Source organism: Micropterus salmoides, unplaced genomic scaffold (genome assembly GCF_014851395.1).
Source record: "Micropterus salmoides isolate LMB-PRFRI ecotype aquatic unplaced genomic scaffold, ASM1485139v1 Ms_hic_scaffold_12, whole genome shotgun sequence".
Taxonomy (NCBI): domain Eukaryota; kingdom Metazoa; phylum Chordata; class Actinopteri; order Centrarchiformes; family Centrarchidae; genus Micropterus; species Micropterus salmoides.
The window spans coordinates 22,548,288-22,571,443 of NW_024040263.1; the positions used below are offsets into that span (position 1 = coordinate 22,548,288).

At 40.6% G+C, this 23,156-nt stretch overlaps 1 protein-coding gene across 1 annotated transcript; it reads left to right on the top strand.

Annotated features, from left to right (window-relative positions):
* The first annotated feature begins 1,704 nt into the window (after positions 1-1,704).
* Positions 1,705-22,929, top strand: LOC119899442 (pre-B-cell leukemia transcription factor 1-like). The gene is made up of 8 exons (XM_038713996.1): positions 1,705-2,759; positions 7,522-7,595; positions 15,124-15,368; positions 15,676-15,866; positions 15,974-16,109; positions 16,236-16,383; positions 20,667-20,749; positions 21,365-22,929. Exons 1-7 carry the CDS (start codon positions 2,575-2,577, stop codon positions 20,705-20,707), a joined length of 1,020 nt encoding a protein of 339 aa, XP_038569924.1. The 5' UTR covers positions 1,705-2,574; the 3' UTR covers positions 20,708-20,749; positions 21,365-22,929.
* The last annotated feature ends 227 nt before the right edge of the window (positions 22,930-23,156 follow it).

Consider the following 23,156-nt stretch of genomic DNA (forward strand, 5'->3'; position numbering starts at 1 on the left):
TATGTAGACTCAAGCACACTGAATTGAATTGGAAAAAAATGTAATCAAGCCATGGCCACCACACATACACTTAGGGCTTCCCCCCATCTTTGTATGTAAGTATTGCGGTAGTTGAGAAGAAGGTAGTAAGTGTATGAGAATCCTAATCATCCTGAAACTAATGGTCCACCCAACCAAAGAATTAACTTGCTAATCAATTAGCCTAATTAATTAGCAAGTTTGGAGAGGAAAATCTACAGTGAAAATTGAAAGGTTCAGAAATAATCAACACAATCGTCTGGTGTAAAATATGTTAGTAGACTACCAACATTATCATCAGAAACCACCAAACACACGCCACAAACAAAAGAATAGTGATGAAGTTATGTGACATTTCAGCAGCCACCCAATAGAATTAGAGCCTCCAATATCTCAGCAAAAGATCCATTATGTAATCTTTATATCAGTAGGTAAATCAGAAATTGATCTGTACCAGACTGAAGTACCCTACAACTAAGTTTGAGAACTAATTGTTTAAAAGTTGCTGTGTATGATGACCTGCTGGTTGGCATAATACAGATAAAAATGAACTTGTTGAAATGCTATGTTTAAATATAATTCCATCATAGAATAAAATACAGTAAGATGGGGTCACCATAATCTCAACTGTGTACATCAGAGATGCAGTCTCTGTAAGAACAGGGCACCTTTAGGTGTGACATCCTAACACACACACACAATTTTAATTAGTATTAGTAGCATCAGCATCATCATCAACAACAACAACAACATTGTGTCCATGGTGAATTTCAAATCAAACTGCAGCATTTCCAGGAGCCCGCCGACATACTGATGGAGAGCTGCGACAAAGCAGCCACAAGCATCCAGAACCAAACCGGAATTTAATCAAGGTTGCTTTCAAAATAAAAGCACTAAAACTGTTTCGTGTGTAACATAAAACCCATAGGAATGCAGATCAGTGTGGCTTAACTGTTTTGCAAGATAGCAAATCTAATTCTAAATAATGCTTCATTAGTTCATGGATGTTCTACAGCTCTTTGTATTTTGGTGGCAATCCTGTGTGGCTTGGCACATGGTATTATCATCATTCATTTTGCTGTGTACCTCCAGGTCTGTGGAGCAACTCCACACACCTCATGTCTTCTAGAAGCTCTGCCTAACAGCATTTTCACAATATAAATGAGATGTGTATTAAAACATGATGCAGACCTATATGCAATGAAAATGATTATAGGTCATGGGTGTTTACCGGTGTTTACCCAATGCGTGTATGAGTGCTGGGACAGGCTACCCACAGAGGCCGACCCTGCACAATATAAGCAATTTAAATGGATTGATGGACGATGTTAAAGTAATTGTACCATTGTCAGGTGCTGAGAAGTAGAAAAAAATGTTGTTTACCTCTGCATTTTCACTGTACCACCGAGCTTTTAGCCTGTAGGCCTACTATCTGTCATCTGATCCATAACACATGACAATTTAACTGATAGGGCCATTTGTGTGTTTTGGCATTTTGCATTGACGTATGATCAATGATCAGTAATAAATGGTCAATGGCGTATGACGTAGGCTATCACTGATTTTGCATTAAACATACGCATTTTGTTAAAGTAGGACTGATGTATTATTTGGAAATGCTTGAGCGGAAGTTGCCTCGGCTCATCCTGTGTAATTTGGCAGTGGGCGGCATTGCTCCGTGGTGTTTTTCTGGGAGGAGTGTGGCAGGCAAAGAAAACAGCAATAACTAATGGTTCAAACCGGGCAGTGTGAGTGAGACGTGGACGTAACCAGATAGATCAAGTTCCTCGGGAATACCTTGTCTAGGCCGTCTTTTAGACGACCCTGTCGGTCCACACTTTTAATGACCGAGGAGGTAAACGGGACCCGTGAATAAAAAGAGAGCAGGCGGAGACGGCGACATCAAAGGGACTAGATGTAGCTCCCTAGCGCCGTTCAGACCATTATTCAACACACGAGCCGAACAGCCTCTCAAAGCAGGAGTGAGTTAGCTTTGTAGCAAGCCACTTTTGGTAATTGTTGGCGTTTTGTTGCTCATGTTAAGCCCACTCTCCATAACTGCCGTTTGCATGTATGGCCGCTGATACAGTCTACGAATAGCATCCATTTCATTTTGTTTTGAAGCTTTTCTCCCCTTCGGAGCCTCCTGGTTTTGTCTTTTCAGGGGAAGAAAAGAGGTGCGCACGCGCGCCGCGTACAGCTACTCATAAAAACAACAGTATCATACTATAGGCTAATATTTTGTGAGCCGTACCCTCCCATGCCAAAGAAGAACTACAGTTTGTAGAGTCCTGGTTGAGTAGCGTTTTCTCGTTTTCTTCAGATAAATAAACAGTAAAGGCAGCCGCACTTCGATTTTTTCCCTTTGTTATTCAGACCAAGACAAGGAGATAGCTCCAGCTGAGGCAACACGGCTCCCAGTTTTGAGTCCTGCATGTTTTTTTGGGAAACTTTTAAACCTCTCGGTATTCTCTGTTCGGGAATTTGGAGAGGGAAACCCCTTTGTAGTCATCCTCCTCCCAGCTCTCCCTCCACAATAAGTGGCACATTGGAGGTATGGATGACCAGGCCCGCATGATGTTGGGTCATCTTGGACTAAATGGACTGTCTCAGGAGGATGTGGGCGACCCTGACAACATAAGGAAGCATCATACCCTCGGCCAGCCACAGCAGGACATTGGTGACATCCTCCAGCAGATCATGGCTATCACAGATGAGAGTCTTGATGAGGCCCAGGCCAGGTAATAACACAGGACACGGTAGGGCCAGATAGAAGAGTGAACATGTTTTAAGAGTTGGATTTGGGTCTGCACCAGGGGATATCTTCATCACAGCATCCCTCAAGCTTGCATGGTCTTACACACACATCATACGCTGTAATACACTGTAATAACACCCCCTAAAACCCTAATACTACTGGAATTTTTGTGCTCATTTTAATTTGACGTCTAGGTGTATCCTCCATTAGGCCTACATTCCTGTCCCTCTGGCAAACACACATTATGCATATACAGTATATTGGCCTACTTTTAATTTAACCAGAGATGGGAGAGGGTGGGATTTCCTCTTCTTTCCACATTTAAAGTGCAGCTAGACGTTTGGGAATTTAACCGAGGGGACAGGGCCTACCAGGTGTGAATGTGGAGCTGTTTATCAGTTACATGATGAGAGGATCGATTATCACTGCATTTGAGCCAGTATCTGCTGTAAATAGTCCCTGTTACCCATCCTCCTCCCCTCAACACCCTAACACATTGTTACATCTTTACTGGTAGGGTGCTGTTTTTTTATTTATGGCGAAGCATTTAACAGCCCTTGTACATACTTGTGACCCCTTTGACACTGTGTTGTGGCTAAACCTGTGGGTCAGTGCTCTGTGGTGTTAAGCACAATAGTAACTAACTCATAGGGCCGCATAATAATTCAATATCAAATCAAGTTATATTCCTACAATCTATAAATACCAAAATGTGTTGCACAAATGAAGACTTTGGTCTCAAGTGAAATTTAACAGTGGGATGCAGGTGTGTGATTACACGTGTAGTGGATGGCGATCATTACAATCATAACGCCCAACTCTCTACTACTACTAATACAATCACAATTGTTGGCTCAAAATAATATATCAACACAGGCAATACTGTGATACACCATACATATATTTTCAGTGTAACTGAAAATGAAAGTATACCCTTAAAAAAGGAAAAAGCATTGACATGAATGCATTTTTCATTTTTGTCCCATTACTTTTGTGGCCTTCATCCATGAGGGACGAAACGTGTTCGAGTATCTTCAACCAAGTCCAGTTTCCCTTACTTTAACCTTCTTTGGATAACTATGACCTGGATGACTGAGAATCTTCACAGACATTTTGTGGCCTTCATTCATCTAATATAACGTATTATTACTGTAATGCATTGCCTGTCTTTGTCCCTCTCCTGATCTCGTACTCAGTCTTTCACTCTCTTTGTTTCTCCTTCACTTGGTGATGTAACTTTCTGAAAAACAAATTTTCTCCCCTGCCTGCGTGAGTTTTTACAAAGCAGGAATCAAACCGGTTATGTATTTACCCACGGCCTTAAGAAGCTTCGTTTTTGGTATTAGAGAGTTTAGTAGCAAGTAAATATATCAAAGTAGGGCTGCAGCTAACGATGATTTTAGTATTCGAAGCTTCGATAGATTATTTCAACGATTCATCGTTGCGTCGTTTAACCCTTTAACGTCCTCTCAACCATTTGGAAGACCACATTTTAAGTCACTTTATCTCATTGAAAAATGTACTGAACTTAATTCAACCTGTTTAAGCCATCTCTACCATTCGGTGTAGGTATGCTGTGCTAAAAAAATCCACTAGTTGTCACTGTTTCTTTAAGCAGCATGCCTTTTCAGATACCCTCCTTAGAGAAAGTTAAAATCGTCAAAATCACTGCACACATGAGTCTTTTTGGTGGAGATTTCAAAGGTTAGGATATTTTTTTCACATATTACAGTTCCAGAGGAATTTCTTAAAAGAATTATGTAACTTGATGCAAAGAAAATTAAGTCTAATATGGGTCAAATAATTTTCTAAAAACATGCTCTACCAAACGGTAGAGTTGGCACTTCATGGTAAAGGTTGGCTAAGCTAATGTAATACAAATTTACTAGCTAATGTAATACAAATTGACTGCTTGCTATGAAATTGAAAACTTCTGAACATTCATTATTGTTAACATGACATATATAATGTGTTTCTATTATATATATGTTGAATTAATTTCATAAATATGTCGTTATAATGGTGAAATCATGCTATACCAAAATAATAATAAAAAGATAATAAATGTACAGTTTTTATGGAATAAAAATAAAATAAATATCTTGAAAACCAAATAACTATCTAGACAAAATAGACATGTGTTGGTATTCACATTACTAGCATTATAAGAGTACATGGTTTGTAAGTGTGATTTCTCTTTTCTGTTTCACAAATAATAGATGGACACTAAAACATTTTATGGTGCAAGGCCACAGAATTTTCCAGCCCTTTTACCAGAAAATCCTCAAGACTTCCATTAATCTGAGTGATGATGTTAACAACCAAATAGAGCCTCCTGATCCTCAACATATCAGAACATACCAATCTGTACTCTGCGCAAGGAGTTGGGAGATCCGATCAAAACTAGCTCCGAAGAGATTGACTATTTCCTGGCAGTACAACCTGTCATAGGTGTTTTCAACTTCCCAGCCATGGATGACTACTGGCACCGCCAGTCACATCCCAAGACGTAAAGAGATTCCATCCGTTACGCCAGATTATTAATTTTACTGATAATCAGCAGGACAAAGACAGTCCCGACCGGTTTCAGAAAGATGGCTCTTCATGCATTTTAATACAACAAACTTTAGAAAACATCATATAAAATGCTAAGTTGTTGCAGAAATAAATCTGTTTTACAGTCAACAGCAGAGAAGGTGACTTCAGCACTTCATCCCTTATTGCGTATCTAGGGTTTACAGTAGAGTTCATACCAACTGTATGCACTACACAGTAACTTCATTGATTATTGAACAACAGCTACACTAAATCAAGTAAATACTGTATTTTGCAGTGATCTAGACAATGATAAGTTGTCTCAGTATCTAAGTCTGTCTAAAAGATTGAGAGTACATACAAATGTGTTCTTCTGAAATACTCAAAGAACAGAAATACTATGTTAGTAATATTCAAAATGCACCAAAATCAATTACTGTGAAATTACTGTGTAGTGCTGTTTTGTATGAACTCCACTATAAACCCTGTCTTCACAATTAGGGTATGAAGTGCTGAAGTTGCCTTCTCTGCTGTTAACTGTCATTTTATATGATGTTTTCTAAAGTTTGTTGGTATTAAAATGCATATTTAAGTATTACCATGAAGAGCCATTTCAACTGTTTTGTAGAGCAGTATATCAGAAAAACTATTGGGTCTGTTAAAAATTTTTTTGGGATTATTGTTGTTATTGCCTTAATGAAATAAAAAATGTATAGAAATAATTTTTCCATCACTTTTTTCTTGGTGAGGACTTTAAAGGGTTAAGAAGTAGGCTACTTTTGCTTGGCGGCGGCGGCTACAGAGAGAGCTGGAGGTGAGTAAAAAGGTGCAGCTCCCCGACACCCAGTTAACTCATGACTGTGAGGTTACAACTCACAGCCCAAAAAGGAGAACAACAAACACACGTGTGCACATTTTCAGCTGAGGATTGCGGCTTACTTTGGCTAACCTTCAACTCAACAATCAATCATGATTTCAGTTAAATGCTAAAGTTGCTGTTAATGTTACCTTGCCTGTGGTCCACTGGCAGAACACCGGCTACTTTTTGTTCAGCTGCCGTCGTGCTGTTGCCGAGGTGACATAAGTTTCGTTTTACGGTGGACGGACGGTAACATGACAGAGTTGTTGTTTTCTTTAGTTTGAAATAATCCCATACTTTGGACACTTTCTTCTTTGTTCCTCGCTCTTTTCTCTCTCTTCCTCCACTTTGCAAACAGCTCCATTATACCTCGTGTTCCCTGGTAAATGTCCCTGCGAAACACTATGCTGTAAAATTACATGGATTAAAAGAAAGCATCAGTGCAAAGAATTTGTGTGAAGCATTTTATTAATCGATTTAATCGATGAATTGTTTCAGCCCTATACCAAAGTGTGTGATGATTTTTAAAAGCAACATGAATGTGTAGCAGTTTCTACAAATTTAGATTGCCATAATCTGGCAAAGGGTTGAAAAACCAAAACAACCAGAAAACGTCAAATTTTAGATCAAATGTCTGCAGCAAAAGAATGAAACATTGATGCCTCTGTCAGAAGGCATCATAATACTAGTTTCAATTGTATTGTTGAAAACTGTGTAACATTTTATTGCAATATTGATTATTTGGTCCCACTCCTATGTGGACACAGACTCATTCCCTGGGGCAGCCATGGCTCAGGAGGTAGAGCGGCTCGTCCACTAATCAGAAGGTTGGCGTTTCGATCCCTGGCTCCTCCAGTCTGCATTATTACTGAACCCCAAATTGCACCCAATGGCTGAGCCGTTGGTGAGTGTATGAATGTATTAGTTTCTCTTTCTTATGAGCTGCCATTAGTGTATGAATGTGCTCAAACGGGGTGAATGTGGCATGTAGTGTAAATCTCTTTGAGTGGTCTGAAGACTAGAAAGGCGCTGTACGTGTACAGTCCATTTACCATTCCCTCTGAAGTGTTTGTGCATTCAATCGCTCCCCTTCTCATTTTTCACTAAGGTGAGTAAGTCCAGGTGTATCAGGCAGTTATGTGCTCCAGGCTGTTTTCAGTCAGAGGCTTAAACACGTCTGGTCGCATACTCATCTGAACCCAGTTTGTTCAGTACTGACTTACTATGTGTAGCCACATGGTTTATTGTTGATGGATGTCCGTGCCTGTAACCATTAGAATATAAAGTCTACTAAAGAATGGTTTATAATTCACAATCTCTGTCTCTCTGTCTTTCATTTTCCGTAAAAAAGGAAACATGCTTTAAACTGCCACAGAATGAAGCCCGCCCTCTTCAGTGTCCTGTGCGACATCAAGGAAAGGACAGGTAAGTTGTCAGTTTGCTTCCTGGGTTTGACATCAGCCAATGAAGAAAAAGATTGTGTGCTAACAAGGGTGAGCTTTTTTTACTCTTCATCACTGCATCTGTGATTGAGGCTGAGGTTAACCCCACAGTTATTAGTTATAAATAAATTATTTAGAACTTGCTGTTTAAGGCTTGTAGTATTTTCATAATTTTTGGTCAAGGTTTTCAAGGGTAAAACAGAATATATTTATTTCTGATGTATAAAAGTGAGCCTTATAATCTGTGACAGAGACTCAGAGAGAGATTGGAGCCAGATCAGCAGATTGTTTATCTGTCCAGCTACATTTTCCCAGCCTTCATTCATCTATTGCTGCTTGTGCGATTGTGCACTTAATGCATTGTCTCTCTTTCCCCCTCTCTTGCTCGTGTGCTTAGTGTGTCACGCTCTCGTGCTTTTGGTTTGTACGAGCGTGATAACAACAGAACCTTTTGACTGAGAAATGCATGGGAGCAACCAGATCGTCTGGTTTTGTGTGTGTGAACTTGTGCCAGCAGTTAAGATGATGTCATGTTGAAATAGCTCTAATTGTTTGTTGCCACGTGAACAATCTGAGCAGCCTCAGGATGGTTTTTAAAAAGAAATATTTGATCCTAAGTTTGTCTCTTTCAATCCCACCCCAGTGATTTTGAGTTTTGAGTCAAGGGCCAAAATTTGTGTTTTACCTGGAAGAAAGTCATCTCGGCTTTTGAGCGGAGAACTCACTCACAACACTCAAGGCAGAGAGAAGTGTGAGCTACATGGCAGCCACTGTTATTACCTCACCCCATTCACTTAACTTGGAAATGGGAAGCGGGAGGTTGGCAGCATGAGGGATATGGAGTTTCCAAGGCAACTATTTGTCTCACCTACTCGCTGTCATTCAGCTTTTTTACACTCCTAACAGCCTGAATTTACAGGATGGGGAAGGGAGGATGTAATAGTTTGGAGGAATGAGAGTCAGAAAAGGGGACATTTGTTGTGATGGAAGAGTGATCAGATGATTCTTTCACCTTTCCCCAAAAATGGAATGAACAAGGCATTTTGTGCAGTTGCCAACCTGTTCAGCTCATTTCTCATACCACGGCATTGACCCAGAAAAAGCCAATCTTTGCCGTTAGTGTGAAAACGTACAAGCCATGTGTTAGACCATCTCTCAGTACAGCCCCAAGCCCATTTGTTCCTACTGAAGATCTAAATATTTTAAAGCAGCTGGGCACTGTAAGTTTTACCAAAAGTTACTCAAACAGAAGTAATAGTGTATTTGTGGGGCACTATTTTCAGTAGTGCCTAAGGCACACCTGTGCAATACCCATGCTATCTGATTAGCATCTTGATATGCCACACCTGTGAGGTGGATGGATTATCTCGGCAAAGGAGAAGTGCTCACTAACACAGATTTTGACAGATTTGTGAACAATATTTGAGAGAAATAGGCCTTTTCTGTTCATAGAGAAAGTCTTAGATCTTTGAGCCCAGCTCATGATGACTGGGGGCAAAAACAAAAGTGTTGCGTTTATAATTTTTTTCAGTGTATTTCCCAGTGATTATCAAATAGTAGTTTACTATGAGCTTGAACTGCCTATCCCTAATTTTCATTAATGGAGTAATTCACATTTGGTAGTGTATTTACAGCAGCATGTAGGATTGACTCAAAATAAAATCATTGTAAATAAATTCAAGGTAGTGAAGGTCGAGTAACGTCAGCCAGTGCAACACTGGGGCTCATTGATGTGGTCTAATAGTTTTTGGACAACAATGGAGCTCTGTGGACCAGAAGAATATATCAGGCTTTGGCTTGACAGACAGCAGTAGGATCGATTCTGTGTTGGTTTTGGTCAACAGAAACAAACAAACAAACAAACAAACAAACAAAAACAATATATTGAATCAAATCCTTTCAACGTAATTTACTGTCAAAAAAACTTCTAATAAAATGGTTAAGTAAATAAAGAATCCTATAAAGTTAAGGCCAGTTCATCGTCTTCCATACTAAACCTTCGGGGCAAAACTCAATATTTAGGTGCCTCTTTTAGTGGCAATGAAATATCAAGCAAAGTTTCTTATTGACGCAGTTACAAACATGTAGGTATTATAAATATAGTCAGGCACCCAGGCCCTTGTGTAAATGGTGGTTATCACCCTTGTTTACCCTTTAGCACGAATCTGGTATGAATTAAACCTTGATCAGTATGTTGATTTGCACGTAGCTTTTGTATGTCAGAGATGTGACGGGACAGTTGTTGGTTCACTCTCCTTCCCATTGGTGTGTTGTTGCTCCTTCACACTGAATTGACCAATTCTATAATGCTCAGTAACCGATGGATATTCTTAGAGAAACACATTGACACACTTTGTTTTAATTTCTGTCGTTTTCTTTCTTCTTTCAAGCAGAAGTTTAGAACATATATCAGTCCTTTCTCCCTTTCAATTGAGCTCACACTGCCTCCCGCTTTCTGCTGCCATTGTCTCGTTCTCTTCCTCTCTGTCCCAAGTTAGAACCATTAAAAATAACTCCTCACATGACAGCGACAGTCCAAAAAACACTGCTGGATGTATCTGCCCACTTCCCTGTCATCCTAGATCTGTCTCTCTTTCCCCTCCTTCCTGACTGCTGCGCTATTCCCGATACATCTCTCTGTTTTTATTAGCAGTGTTTTCTGGGAGGTTTTGAGTGTATTATAGTGCACAAAAAAATACGACAGAGGCAAAGCAAAGTAAGAAATAAGCACACAGAACAAATGACAAGAGAGGCGAAGGGACACGTAGCTACAAACATGGAAGATGCAGAAAAAAAGAAAAGAGAGCTACAGTAGAGGCAGGAAAAGACAGCGAGGGAGGGACAGATTGATGGATGAGTTGGAGGGAGAGGCGGTAATGGTTGTGTTTCATGGATTGGCAGACAGTTGATAATCTCCAGACCCTGGAGTCCTGTCAGCCTTCACTACAAACAGATTCTCAGCGGGGGACAGTTTGCCACCCACGGCCCCAACTGGACTCACAAAACTGGATTTACTCTGTCAGAGCACTCTGTTCCACGAGGCGTCATCTCTTTTATTATGTGCACTGTGTGTGTGTGTGTGTGTGGGTGTTACTGTTTATACACTCAGCAGAGTCATTGGGCAATCTGGAAGGCTGGGCTAAAATTCTGGACTAATTATGAATTAATTAACAGTAATGGGACCTGGCCCCCTTCGACTATAGTTTGTCTTTTCTTTTCTCTCATTCACTCTGCTGTCCTCTCTTTCCCGCATTTACTGTTTTCTTAAACACTCTGTTGCCAGTTTATTAAATACACATACCTAAAACTAGTGCAGTTCAAAACAACAGCTGTCCTGCCTTCATGAAGGCTGTGATGTACTGTTTTTGTTTAACTATTTTAGAGAGGTGTTAATTCAACTGAATGGTCATTTTGTAGGGCGTAGTTTGGTGCTTGAATTTTATTGCATTATACTAAGATATGTTTCCAATATTTAGTCTGCTCTCTAACTTGATATAAATGGGGTGGACAAAAGAAATACCTCCTATTAGAAACACCCCTCAGTAACACAATATGAATGCAACTATACCTACTAACCTGAATGTATATTTTACTGTTACAGTAAATTACTTTGTATCAAGATGTTTCTTTTTTGACCCCCTTTTTTCAACTTGAATTTCCCTTACATTTTTATTTTCCACTTTACACAAATACTAAAAAACTTTAGGATGAAAGAAGATGACGTGAGAGAAGTGATCGGAAAGAGAGGAATTGAAATGAGGGAATGATGAGACAGACTAAGAGAGAGGTTGGGATGTTAGAAAGTGTACATGTAAATGAAGGGAAAAGGGGGATGTAGACGTAGGAGAGGCGCTTCTCTGTAAACTGGTAATTACCTCTCTTTGTCCGTACTTCTGAGACACAGGTGGATGTGTTGTATGTGGTGTTGGGGCTGAACAATTAATCAAAATTTTATCGAAAGCAAAATATGGCCTACTGCAATTTTCAACTGGCAGGAGGTGTAATATTTGTTAAAGGTGATATGTCTGTTAAAATACCATTTTAAATGAAATAGCGTCATGCTGCAGAGATGTCCTGGCCTACGCATCATATTCTACAGACTTAAGAAAACATCTTTGTGTGGTACAGATTCCTGCGAAAATCAGACGTAATTCATTTTAATATGTTTTGTTTTTATGAAAATGAGAATAATGATGTAAAAATGATCATTCCCCCTAATATTGCAAATCATATCACAATTACAATATCAATCAAATAATCACAATTAGATATGTTTTCAAAATCCTTCAGCCCGTGTGTGTGTGTGTGTGTGTGTGTGTGTGTGTGTGTGTGTGTGTGAATGAGCCTTTGTCAATATACTCAGATGTAACATTACATCCATATTGTATATATTAACCACATTACATCACAGCAAGTGCACTGCATTGGAGAACAGCGGTGCTTTTGCTGTACTGTAATACGGTTTGGGAAATCACTAGTGTGTGTGTGTGTGTGTGTGTGTGTGTGTGTGTGTGTGTGATAGCCTGCCAAAATTAGAGGCGATCACAAAGTGTGAGTGTTTGTCGGTGTGTGTGTGTGTGTGTGTGTGTGTGTGTCAGTGTGGATGCTGCTAGCCAGATGCGGAGGCTGTCATTGCCCTCGTTGCGGGATTATGAATGTGAGACGATCTCTGGAACTACCTTGTAATTGCCACCTAATTTGCATAACTGTGCAAATTAACGACCTCTCAAATGAGCTTTCATTTTTCACTGGGTCTTTAGTTGCTCCTTAAGAGCTGGCGTTAATTAACAGCTGTGTGTGCATGTGTGCAGGGACGCTTGTGTATGTGTGTCTGTTTTTCTGTGGGCTTGTGGATGCCAAAGGAAAGCTGGCATTTCTCCCATAGCAACAGCTATAGTTTCTCTTAATGTAAACCTCCCCCTTGTCAGTGTTTTCTGTGGTTTCTATGTCTCTCTCTGTCCCTGCCTCTTCTCTTTCTGTCCCACTCCAGTTGCCCCAGTGTGTAGAAACCACTTGATCTCCTCACTCCCTTCAACAAACAGAGGTATAACGGAGGGTTCTTTTGTCATTCAGTAAGTTCAGCTGTGCTGTCCATAGAGGCTGTATATTTCACGTAGAGTTGTTCTAAAAGTATTGCTTTGGTGTGTGGGGGGAAAAAACTTAATTCCTTTATAGGTTATTCTAATGTTTGCTTATCAGTATTACCTTTTGGTTGATAGCCAGCTGTTGTTGCTTGAGGACGTATGAGATTAAAAATTGGGGCTTGTCTCTTGAGTGGCTAGCAGATAATAATTGATTATATTTTTATTGAAATACATTTTTCAACTTTGGATTTGAGGACATTGGGAGGAAAAAACTGAAGGAAGGAACTAAATGAAAGAATCTTAAAGTGTGGAAATACTGTATGTGTGTGGGTCTTGCATATTGAGATAGTGCTCTCTGCTGGCTGGTAAGGGTTTTTGAGTTGTACTCAAAAACACCACAAACTACACTGAGTGCCCCAGTTTGTACACAGTTTTGTGTACACAGTTTTGTGTACAAACAAAAAGTATATTAGTCATACTGTGTGAAAAATGTAAACGTTCTACTTAAGGGAAAATAATTCACCAAACTGAAAAACAAACCATGTTTTTGTGTGACAACACCTTGTTTTCTATGATGGGTTCACTGCATGTTAACCACTGCATCACCTGACGACGATTGAGACAAGGACAACGATATTAAGGATTAACACTGTTCCTGTACAGCTGGGTAGGTCTCTATTCATTATTGAAGTCATTAAAAAGCAGAGCAATAGGGCTTTGTAACATTACATTTAGTGTTAAGTTAGGTAGCATTAGCTAACTAACATTACATTAGGAACAATCCACAGCCTACATTTTTAGGTTTTGGAAAATGAATAAAACATACTTCTCCTTTCAACCTCTCTGGGTAGCTGATTGTAATTATTACCAGAGTCACCCAGGAACAGCGTTTGACAACTTTTGCATTACTGTGCTTTCAGACCAAAAGCGAAGCGAGCGTTTGGGGCGGTGAGTTTACATACAAAGTCAATGCAAAGACACGTAGAGCTGCGATTTCCTGTCGTGCGGCGCAAAGCGATGCGAAGGGGGCAACGCAAAGGCCTTTGCGTGAGTTGAAAATTTCCAACTCAAGTGAATTTTTGCGGGTTCTAATCGCCTTCTCAGTTAGTGTGTGAACACTTGCAGCGAATGTACTCACGCGAAGAAAGCGCCGCAAGGGTTAAATTCGTGTTTGGTGTGAAAGCACCATTAGTGTCAATGGAGGTCAGCCATGAAACCTCAGTTAGAGCGAGTCCTATACTGCGCTGTATTTGGCCAGCTGCATATTCGGGGCGGGGTTAGCAAAGGGTCAATTTAAGTCATGTAATTAACATGACAAATGACCAACTCACCGGTAACACAGCCACTGTCAACCAGTGTTGGGCAAGTTACTCAGAAATTGTGTATCCTGATTACGTTACTAGTTATGTTACTATATTATTTTCCACAGAATGACAGTGGGGGGGACGTAAACTTTGTGCAGTGCTGTTCACGAGAGAGAGAGAAAGAGGGAGCGAGAGGAGGTGCTGCAGAAATATATGCTCCTCAATGCAGCTCCTCAATCAAAGATGATTATGGGAAACACTGCTTTCACTACCACCCCCCTTCACCGCCAAACAAAGCAGTCTCCCTCGACTTAATAATATCATATTCAACAGCAGCAGGTGTGTTTTTTCAAAGTATATAGCCTAGGCCTAACGTTTCTTGCTTCAATAAATCAGATGTAGAAATGTTCGCAGTTGAAAGGTTTTTGCTGGATTACACTAGACGAAAATGTTCTTTGCATCTTAGACTGTAACAAAGTAATGGCAGTAGCTACTTAAAGCTGTGGAAAGAACTCCTCTCTCACTCTCACTCCATTCTTCCTTTAGTGTTTGGCTATCAGCGGACATGAACAAGAAAGTTCGGTACTGCTGAGCTGCCGCACAGTCGTGGATTCACGTCAAGGATGGTGCGTTCGGTAACGAGTAACGCAGCGTTACTTGCCTTAGTAACTAGTAATAATATTACTGTTTTAGAAAAGTAATTTGTTACACTACTAGTTACTGGGGAAAGTAATATTATTATCGTAACGGTTACTGCCGAACACTGCTCTCGACACACACTCCACTGGAGAATACACTCCGGTAGACTCTGGTCAGCTAATTGTTTTCTTTTGTGGTTTTTCGGGTGCAGCAGTGTAGTTAATAGGGGAGCTGCAGAGCGCACTCTGGTGGGCGAACTATGCAACACTCCTGACATGAGTGAAGAATCTGACTTTCTGTTTCTTTTTTAATTCTGATTTAAATGCAATTAGCTCATATTGGCCGATAATATCAGAGAGCCGATAAATCGGTCAGGCTTTACTTGGAAGATCTGGCTTTGAACATTATCCTGCTAACATGTCCTTAACTGGGCTTGATTACTTCTCATCTGATGTGGCTGTAACAGTTTTATCCATCTCCACAGCCCTGGGTATCCGAGGCGTCCAAGAAGAGGACTGTCCAGACCCTCAGATCATGCGACTAGACAACATGCTGTTAGCAGAGGGGGTTACGGGCCCGGAGAGGGGCGGGGCCTCGGCAGCGGCGGCAGCGGCTGCCGTGGCAGCTGGAGGGTCACCTAATGAGGGAGCCTTACAACACACTGAGTACAGAGAGAAGCTCGCTCAGATACGAAAGATGTACCACGCTGAGCTGGAGAAATATGAACAGGTGTGATATTAGACAGCAGAAAAAGAGCTGCTGTACAATTTTGATCATGATAATAAAAATTACATATTGCAAAAAGTATTACTCACAAAATAATACTTGATACGTCACTCATCATGTCACAGATTTGATATGTTGCGACAGCTTACCATACAGTGTGACAGAGCCACTCAGAACTGAGTACCAGAACTATTTGTTTCGGAGTATAGTAATTTTGCCCCAGAAGTGAAATTATGGATCGCAGAAGTGCAGCGAGTGGCTCTTTAGGCTTAAGTGGAACTGATAAAGAAAACAACGTGTTTGTTTACAGGCATGCAATGAATTCACTGACCATGTGATGAACCTGCTGAGGGAACAGTCCCGTACTCGGCCTGTCTCACCCAAAGAGATAGAGCGAATGGTGGGAATCATCCACCGCAAGTTCAGCACTATCCAGATGCAGTTAAAGCAGAGCACATGTGAAGCCGTCATGATCCTACGCTCCAGGTTCCTGGATGCCAGGTTGGTTTATTTTCCTCTTAATTTTAGCCTTTCAGTGTGTGACAGTGTACTTACAACAATACGAATAAGAGTATCTGCTTTAGTATTGCCATCTTCCTTTCTGTCAGGCGGAAACGAAGAAACTTCAGCAAGCAGGCGGCAGAGGTTTTGAATGAATATTTTTACTCCCATCTGGCAAACCCCTACCCCAGTGAGGAAGCCAAGGAGGAGCTGGCCAGGAAGTGTTCCATCACAGTTTCTCAGGTCTGGACATCAAAGAAACACTAGGGACAAAAGGGACTTTGGAACATAAAGAAACCGATAAAGCACACATTTTCACATGATCCTGGCTTACTTCTGACTTTCTTTTTACCTCTTTAACTCTCTCAGGTGGCCAACTGGTTTGGAAACAAGAGGATTCGGTATAAGAAGAATGTTGCAAAGCTCCAGGACGAAGCTACCCTGTATGCTAGGAAGTCAGCTGCTAGTGTATCTTCACAGGCAAGCCAAGCCAACTCCCCAGCCACACCAAACTCAGGTACATGCACACACGCACACACGCCCGTACAAATCAAAGGCATTGCCTCTTTCTCATCAGACTCCTACTGTCTGCCCAGAACAAGTCATGTCAGCCTGGGTTTGACCTCTCCCCACTGGCTGAGGTCAAACCCAGGCTGACATGACTTGTTCTGGGCAGACAATAGGTTATTTCTCAACATATCCTTGCAGTCAGTGTGGTAAAGCAAATGACGAGGCTGAAATTCGACCTGACTCTAAAGTGAGTCGTGCGTTTCCAAAATCGGGTCAGAAACGTCATATATCAAATTCATATATACATTAATAACATAAATATTAGTCTTGAATAATAAAACAAAATATATTAAATTAAACTTAAACATACTGGTTTATACAAGAAATAATTTGCGTTATATATCACTTGAAATACCCTACAACAGTGGTTTTCAGTGTGTGAGGTGGGCCTCCCTAGGGGGGCTCCAAACAATTTCATGGGAGGCTCAATGAATGGAAGTGAAACAATATTACAAGACGTATTGCATTAGTTATCAAAAGGAGATCACATAGAATACTGAGACTTCAGAGATACAGTAGTTTTTGGGAACTGTTTTCCCCCATCAGAGTCAGAAACTAATTAATGCCTCAGGACAGACCTTTTTTAAAACTATTTGGTCGTCAGAAGTTATGTCAAACAGCAATATTAGGCTATTTTGGCTCAAATATTGAGTGTCTAGGGGATCAGATAATATACTCATGATCTCATAGGCATCCAGGAATTGAGCGAAACTTACCAAGTAAACTGAAGTGCAATTTATACTTCTGCGTCAAATCGACGGCGTAGGCTACGGGGCTACGCAGAGGCTACGCCGTCGCCTGACGTGTACCTCCTCAAAAATGTAAATACACGTCGAGTCGATGCGGACCATAAGCTCTGTGATTGGTCGGCTGGGTATTCTCGCAATGCCTCCGAGCGAACCGGAAGTACCCCACGCTTTGAAGTAACATTTACTAGCGGCCAAAACGGCGGCTGTAACACAGTGAATCAATATATTTGACCGTAGCAACCCGAGCGAAATGACTCGTCTCAGAATGTGGCCCATTTGGTCGGTAACATTTGAAAAGGCTATGTCAGCCGCACGTTTACAATTTTACCCCCATTTACGTTAGCGGAGCGCTAAACCGGAAGTTAGCCTGCTTGGCCGGCAAAATTCAACACAGTGGACGCTGTAGAGCTACTGCCGACTAGCGTTTGGGGGTGTAATTGCAGAATGACAGACACACCTACGCACAAGTATAAATGCATGGCTACGTGTGTAGCCTACGGCGTAGGTACGCACGTAGACCCTACGCAGGAGTTTAAATGGGCTTTAAAGATGTGGTGGGGGCTTTGTCTGAGGGGAGGCCGTCAGTCTCAGACTTTGAATACCCTTGCCCTACAACTTGATGAATAAACGATTCTGTGGTCAACAGAGCCCCCTCGTGGCCGGATAGCACAACAGCAGTACTGAAAACATCCACCAGGCGAAACACAGCATATGTTTAAGGACGTGCTTACGTACATTATGATCAAAGAATCGGCAAGTTACCAACAACACTCAATATTAAATGCATATTCCAAAAGTATGACACTGATAACATAAGAACATACGTAAGCTACATTAGCAAAAAATTTTATACTAACATTATTTAGTGGTCTAATATTAGCAAAGAAGGTTTTTGACTCATGTTTGTGCATGAACGCACACAACAGGCACCAACTACTGCTCACCCATAGAAAATGTGTGGAATGGAAAAGGGGGTTGCCTTAAGGAGGTATGACATCATCAACTATGGCAAGTGCGCTAGGATCAAACACAGAAAAACAGAAAAATTGCAGAGGTCTTGACAACAATAAGAAGAGTGGAAACAGTAGACTTTCCTACAGCCAGGTTGGCCTGCAGCTAGGTCTGTTCCTTGCTTTGAGCCTCATACTGCCCAATCCCTCATTCACCGTGATGTTCTGTAATTGTACCTCCTCTCAGGTCTCCCTCCCTGTTCTCCTCCCTCCAGTTTAGTCAGTGCTGACTTCATATGACCCCCAGGAACCAAACCTAACAGCTTCCCTATTGTAGTGTGTTAAAGGCAGTAAGATATCCTCACTGACTGAACAAATCGAGAATAAGGTGGAGATTGCATTTCTTTTGTTCTCATGGCACTCAGTGTTGTGTTTCATCAGAGAGATAAAGCCCATAGGAGAATCCCTGTCAGTGGAGCCCTTGCTCGTATCAGACGTGTGTTTTTTAGACTTTTAAAAAACCGTAGCTCCTAAAAGAGTGCAAAGAATTTGAAGCTGTTTCACCTATTGTAGCTATTTTTCCCTTTTTGTAAAGAGACCTGCTGTCCTTGTGCTGGATGGCAAAAAAAAGTGCACAAGAGGACAAACATTTTTGGTAATTGTGCTTTAGTGGGTTGGTTCACCTTTGCTCCACAGTGAAGACGATCTGGCCATAGTTTTGTGTGGTAAAGAAATGCTCCCAATATTTTGTATCAGCTCTTTACTACGGTCTTTCAGATTCTGCACCAATCCTTTAACTTTGCTTAGAGTTACTTGGTTTCCCATTCTGCATGGTGTTTCTTCAGTGCTGATAACATACTTAGAAAAAAACATTTACATGAAAAACTGGAGAAAGATAAAGTCTTTTTCAGAGTTCCATTGACATCTTTTCATGTGGCAGCCGGGCCGTTTCTGAAAGTCTCTGTGCTCTTGGTGAGACATCCACTGGTGCCCCTGAGGGAAGTGCTAATGCACTAACATGTTGGTGACGTATATTGTGTGAGACGAGAGATGTAGTTCATTGAGCGAGTTGACGGAATTCCAGTTAACAAGTCGGAAAATCTCGCTCAGCCAGCCGTTGTTTACAACTAGCCAGTTTAGCTATTGATATATTTACTCACACTAAACACAGTAGCAACACAACCAAATACAACTGTTGGACAGCACTTTGTGTACGAAAATTTCTATGAGACACAAGTACACAGAAGTACTAATAAACAGTATAAACTAGAGCTTTCACTAACAGTTGATACCTTGACAGCCATCTTGGATCACGAAGTTGGGCTAGAGCGGTCCTCCGCTTTCGACTTAAGGGGGCGTTCCCTTTGAAATTTTGACCTTTGAACTCAGAAAATCAGACTTCCCATGTCAAATGGAACGCACCATTACTGTTTTACAACAAACTGCGACTTTCTTGACTTGCAAAATTATATTTTAAATTGACCAACATCATATGTGTAATTCAGGGTTCAATTCTAACGGGATAAAAAGATAAGTCGTCTCTCGCCATTGACCGTACATATTTTTTCCAAAATAAAGTCCTATGAGCCGGTAGCGGAGGTGAGTGACTTAGGCTCTCTATATAAAGATGGCCGACACGTCTCCACTTCCTCCCACTGTAAAAAAAAATTAATGCAAAATAACACGGATTGTTGCGCTGCCATCTTGTGCTGGTGTCATCATTTTTAGCCAGAGTCTGTGCGGTAGTGATTGGGATTAAGCTGAGCATACATTGCGTGATCGTTGAAATCTTCTTCTTATACATACATATAGGCGCTGTGAGGGGAAAAAAAGGCACTGATCATGGGGAATCAAGTCATGGCTTTGCTTCAAATGTGCGACTGCCTGACGATGGCCGACAAAAATTTCTGACATGTCAGAAATTCTTCTGACTGACTGCTGTTTGGGAGCAATTGATCGGTCCTCGTTCCCCCTTTACACTGCACGGCAAATGACGAGGCTGAAATTCGACCTGACTCTAAAGTGAGTCGTGCGTTTCCAAAATCGGGTCAGAAACGGGCTTAAATCGCATAGCGTGTGCCCAGAGCCGTGGTTTGCGAGGTCCCTCCCATATACCAGGCAGACTCACTCGCAAGCAGGGCTTAGCTGTCAATCATGACGTGAAACCCCTTTTTATAGCTTCAAATATGTAATTAAAACCAAATGTATCCGGAAAAACACTTTAACATACATCAGCATGGGGGAGGGGCTTGTGACTTATACTGCAGCCAGCCACCAGGGGTGATGAAACCTTTTGGGGAGCTCTCATGTTGTCCATCTTTACATAGAGTCAGTGATAGGAATGAGTGGGACAGACTTTTAAAGCAGATTGGGTGTTATTGGGAGAAATAAATTGCACCCAATAAATTGTTGGCACTCTTTGTAACTACCTATGTATTAAACCAGCCCTGTCTGGAAGGGCAGCATGTTTAAAATTAGGGTATTAAAATGCGTGAATGTAAAACCTGTACTTAATGTGTTTCCGGCAATAGGAGGATACCCAGCCCCGTGTTTCACTCCTGATGGGAGGTAATGAGGACCTGCCTGGAGGAACTTCCCTCGTCAGGGTCTCCATGTGAGTAGCTATGGTTACACACTGTTGCTGTAGTTACACACCATAGTCATGGTAACCGCCTTTCCTTGTGTTAGCATATGGCGTGACACATTGTGTGGATCCATAGACTGTATATGGATCCTATCCTTTTACACACTGTGTCCTGCACTGCATCAACAACTGAACGTGAACACTTGATTGTTGTTGGGCATTAAAGTAAACATAACGTGTCAACAATCTACAAATGATGCAGGGAGAAACACAGACTAAACCACAGGTTGAATAGTGTAGTGTTTGCCACAGAATGACAGCGTAACCTAGGGTTAGGGGAGAAGGGGGGTTGGAGCGTGCAGTTGATATTGACTAGCACCTGTGTACAATGTGCTAACCTCGACAACCCAGCTGTATTCTAACGTTAACATAGCTATTAGGGCTGAACAAACAATCCTTTTTTAAATCGAAATTGCGATTTGAAAGAACGCGATTAGCTAATCGTGAAGACGGTGATACAAAATGTAGGTTAATTATACAGCACATCTGACCTGTTTTAAGCAGTCATGAAGTTACAAATTCATTCCGTTGTTCCGTTCCTCTACAGCTAATGTCCTGTTCCACTCTGAATGTCTGTTTGTGTAGGTTGATGATGGCTGGCAGGACAGTGGTTATCCCTCTTCCTGTCTCCCCCCACCCCGAGCACCATGCAGCAAGCACTACGTCACCTCCAGCTGATGCTCCACCTTCCCTCCTCGCTCCCCATCCTGCTCCTCAGAATAATACAGCCCAGGCTGTAGGCTGATCTCCAGCCGAGCCGCAAACAGACTCTTTAGCATTCTCAGAACTTATTTTGTTTTGCTTTGAAATGCTGATCCTTTTCCCACATCTGTCCCACAAGTTATTATTATTATTATTTTTAAATCCTTCCACTTTACAAATGTGTTGACACCTTTAATTGTTTGTTTATTTTTACAATTACTCACCACATTTTTCTTCTATTTAAAAAAAAGTTAAATAAATGATGGAAATAATTTTTCCTTGAAGGTTTAGGGCCTAAATCTGGCCTTGAACCCAGATGTGGATTCATCATTTTATTTAAAAATATAAGAATTATAATTATTCTTAATTATAAGAATAAAAAGAAGAAACAATTAGATTAGAAAAAAACATTAGAAAAAAAGGACAAAAAGAAAGCATGTAGTTATTTTTAGATGTTAAACTACAATTTAATTATTTCTTTTCTCTAAGGTTTTTTAAGAAAAGGTTTGTCACTGAGAAAATACATTTAAAGAGTACAACAGAAACATCTAAATGGCAGAAATGACCAAAAATTAATAAACACATTTTCACTTATTACATTTTTGTATCCTGTGGTGTTGCTTCAAACAAGAACTGGGTTGAAGTTTGTTTGTATTTATGTGATTGTAAATACAATATTGCTTTAACAGCTAATGATGTTTCTTAAAAGCAACCAAACCAAAGAGGCTTTAACCCAGGAGATCAGGATCAGTGTGTTGTGCCCATGTGCACACAGTTAAGATGGGATCATGTATGTTTTTAGTCATCTGTGCCCTCTTCTGGACATTTTGAAACAACTCTGTCTTTCATGCCAAACCAAGCTTACAGAGGAATGTTTCCTCCACAAACTCTTGTTTTTGCTGCCTTTCTTTGTTTTCACACCTTTCTTTTGCTAGTTGATCTTGAAATAGCGAATGTCAACAAATCCTGAGACCTGATTAACAGAGAACAGGCTTTATATCTAACTATTAGTCATTTATCTGCTGGAGGAGCTGCAGAGGTGGACATTAGTCCAGGAGCATTTGATAATGTAGTGAAAGCCACACAATGTAATAGCTTGTTAGTATGATAAAATGTCCCTCAATTGGCCAAAAAATGTTTAACAACAAAAGAACATTGCTACATGTGTAATTATTGCAATAAATTGTGATTATGACTTGACAGTATGTAATGTACCTATAGGATGATGCTGTCATAATGATTACATGAGTCTTAGAAGGCTATGATTTAATTAGTTAAAACTACACTCCTTAAGACCTTACAATAACTGCTCTTTGTTATCTGTACTGTTACATTACCCAGAAATGTGTTGTATTAACAGATTTCATTACTTGTGCAGCCCATTAAGATGAACTTTTTATTGCATTTTGTTATTCTGCAAACATTAAAGTCAACTGCTATGTATCCTGTCAAATGTCCTTGTCCTTCCCTGCAATGTAAATATTGATTTTATTGATATGAATTTAGTTAGGACTAAGGACTATTTCATAGTTCTTACAGGTTTAATTGCCAGTGTTTTGTATGACAGTATGAATCTAAGATGAGACATTATATTGATCATTCTCCTTTCATTTAATATCTGATGGTTCTGTGGTGTTTTAATTGAGTTCTCTAAATAATCTTTTGATGTCTTAAA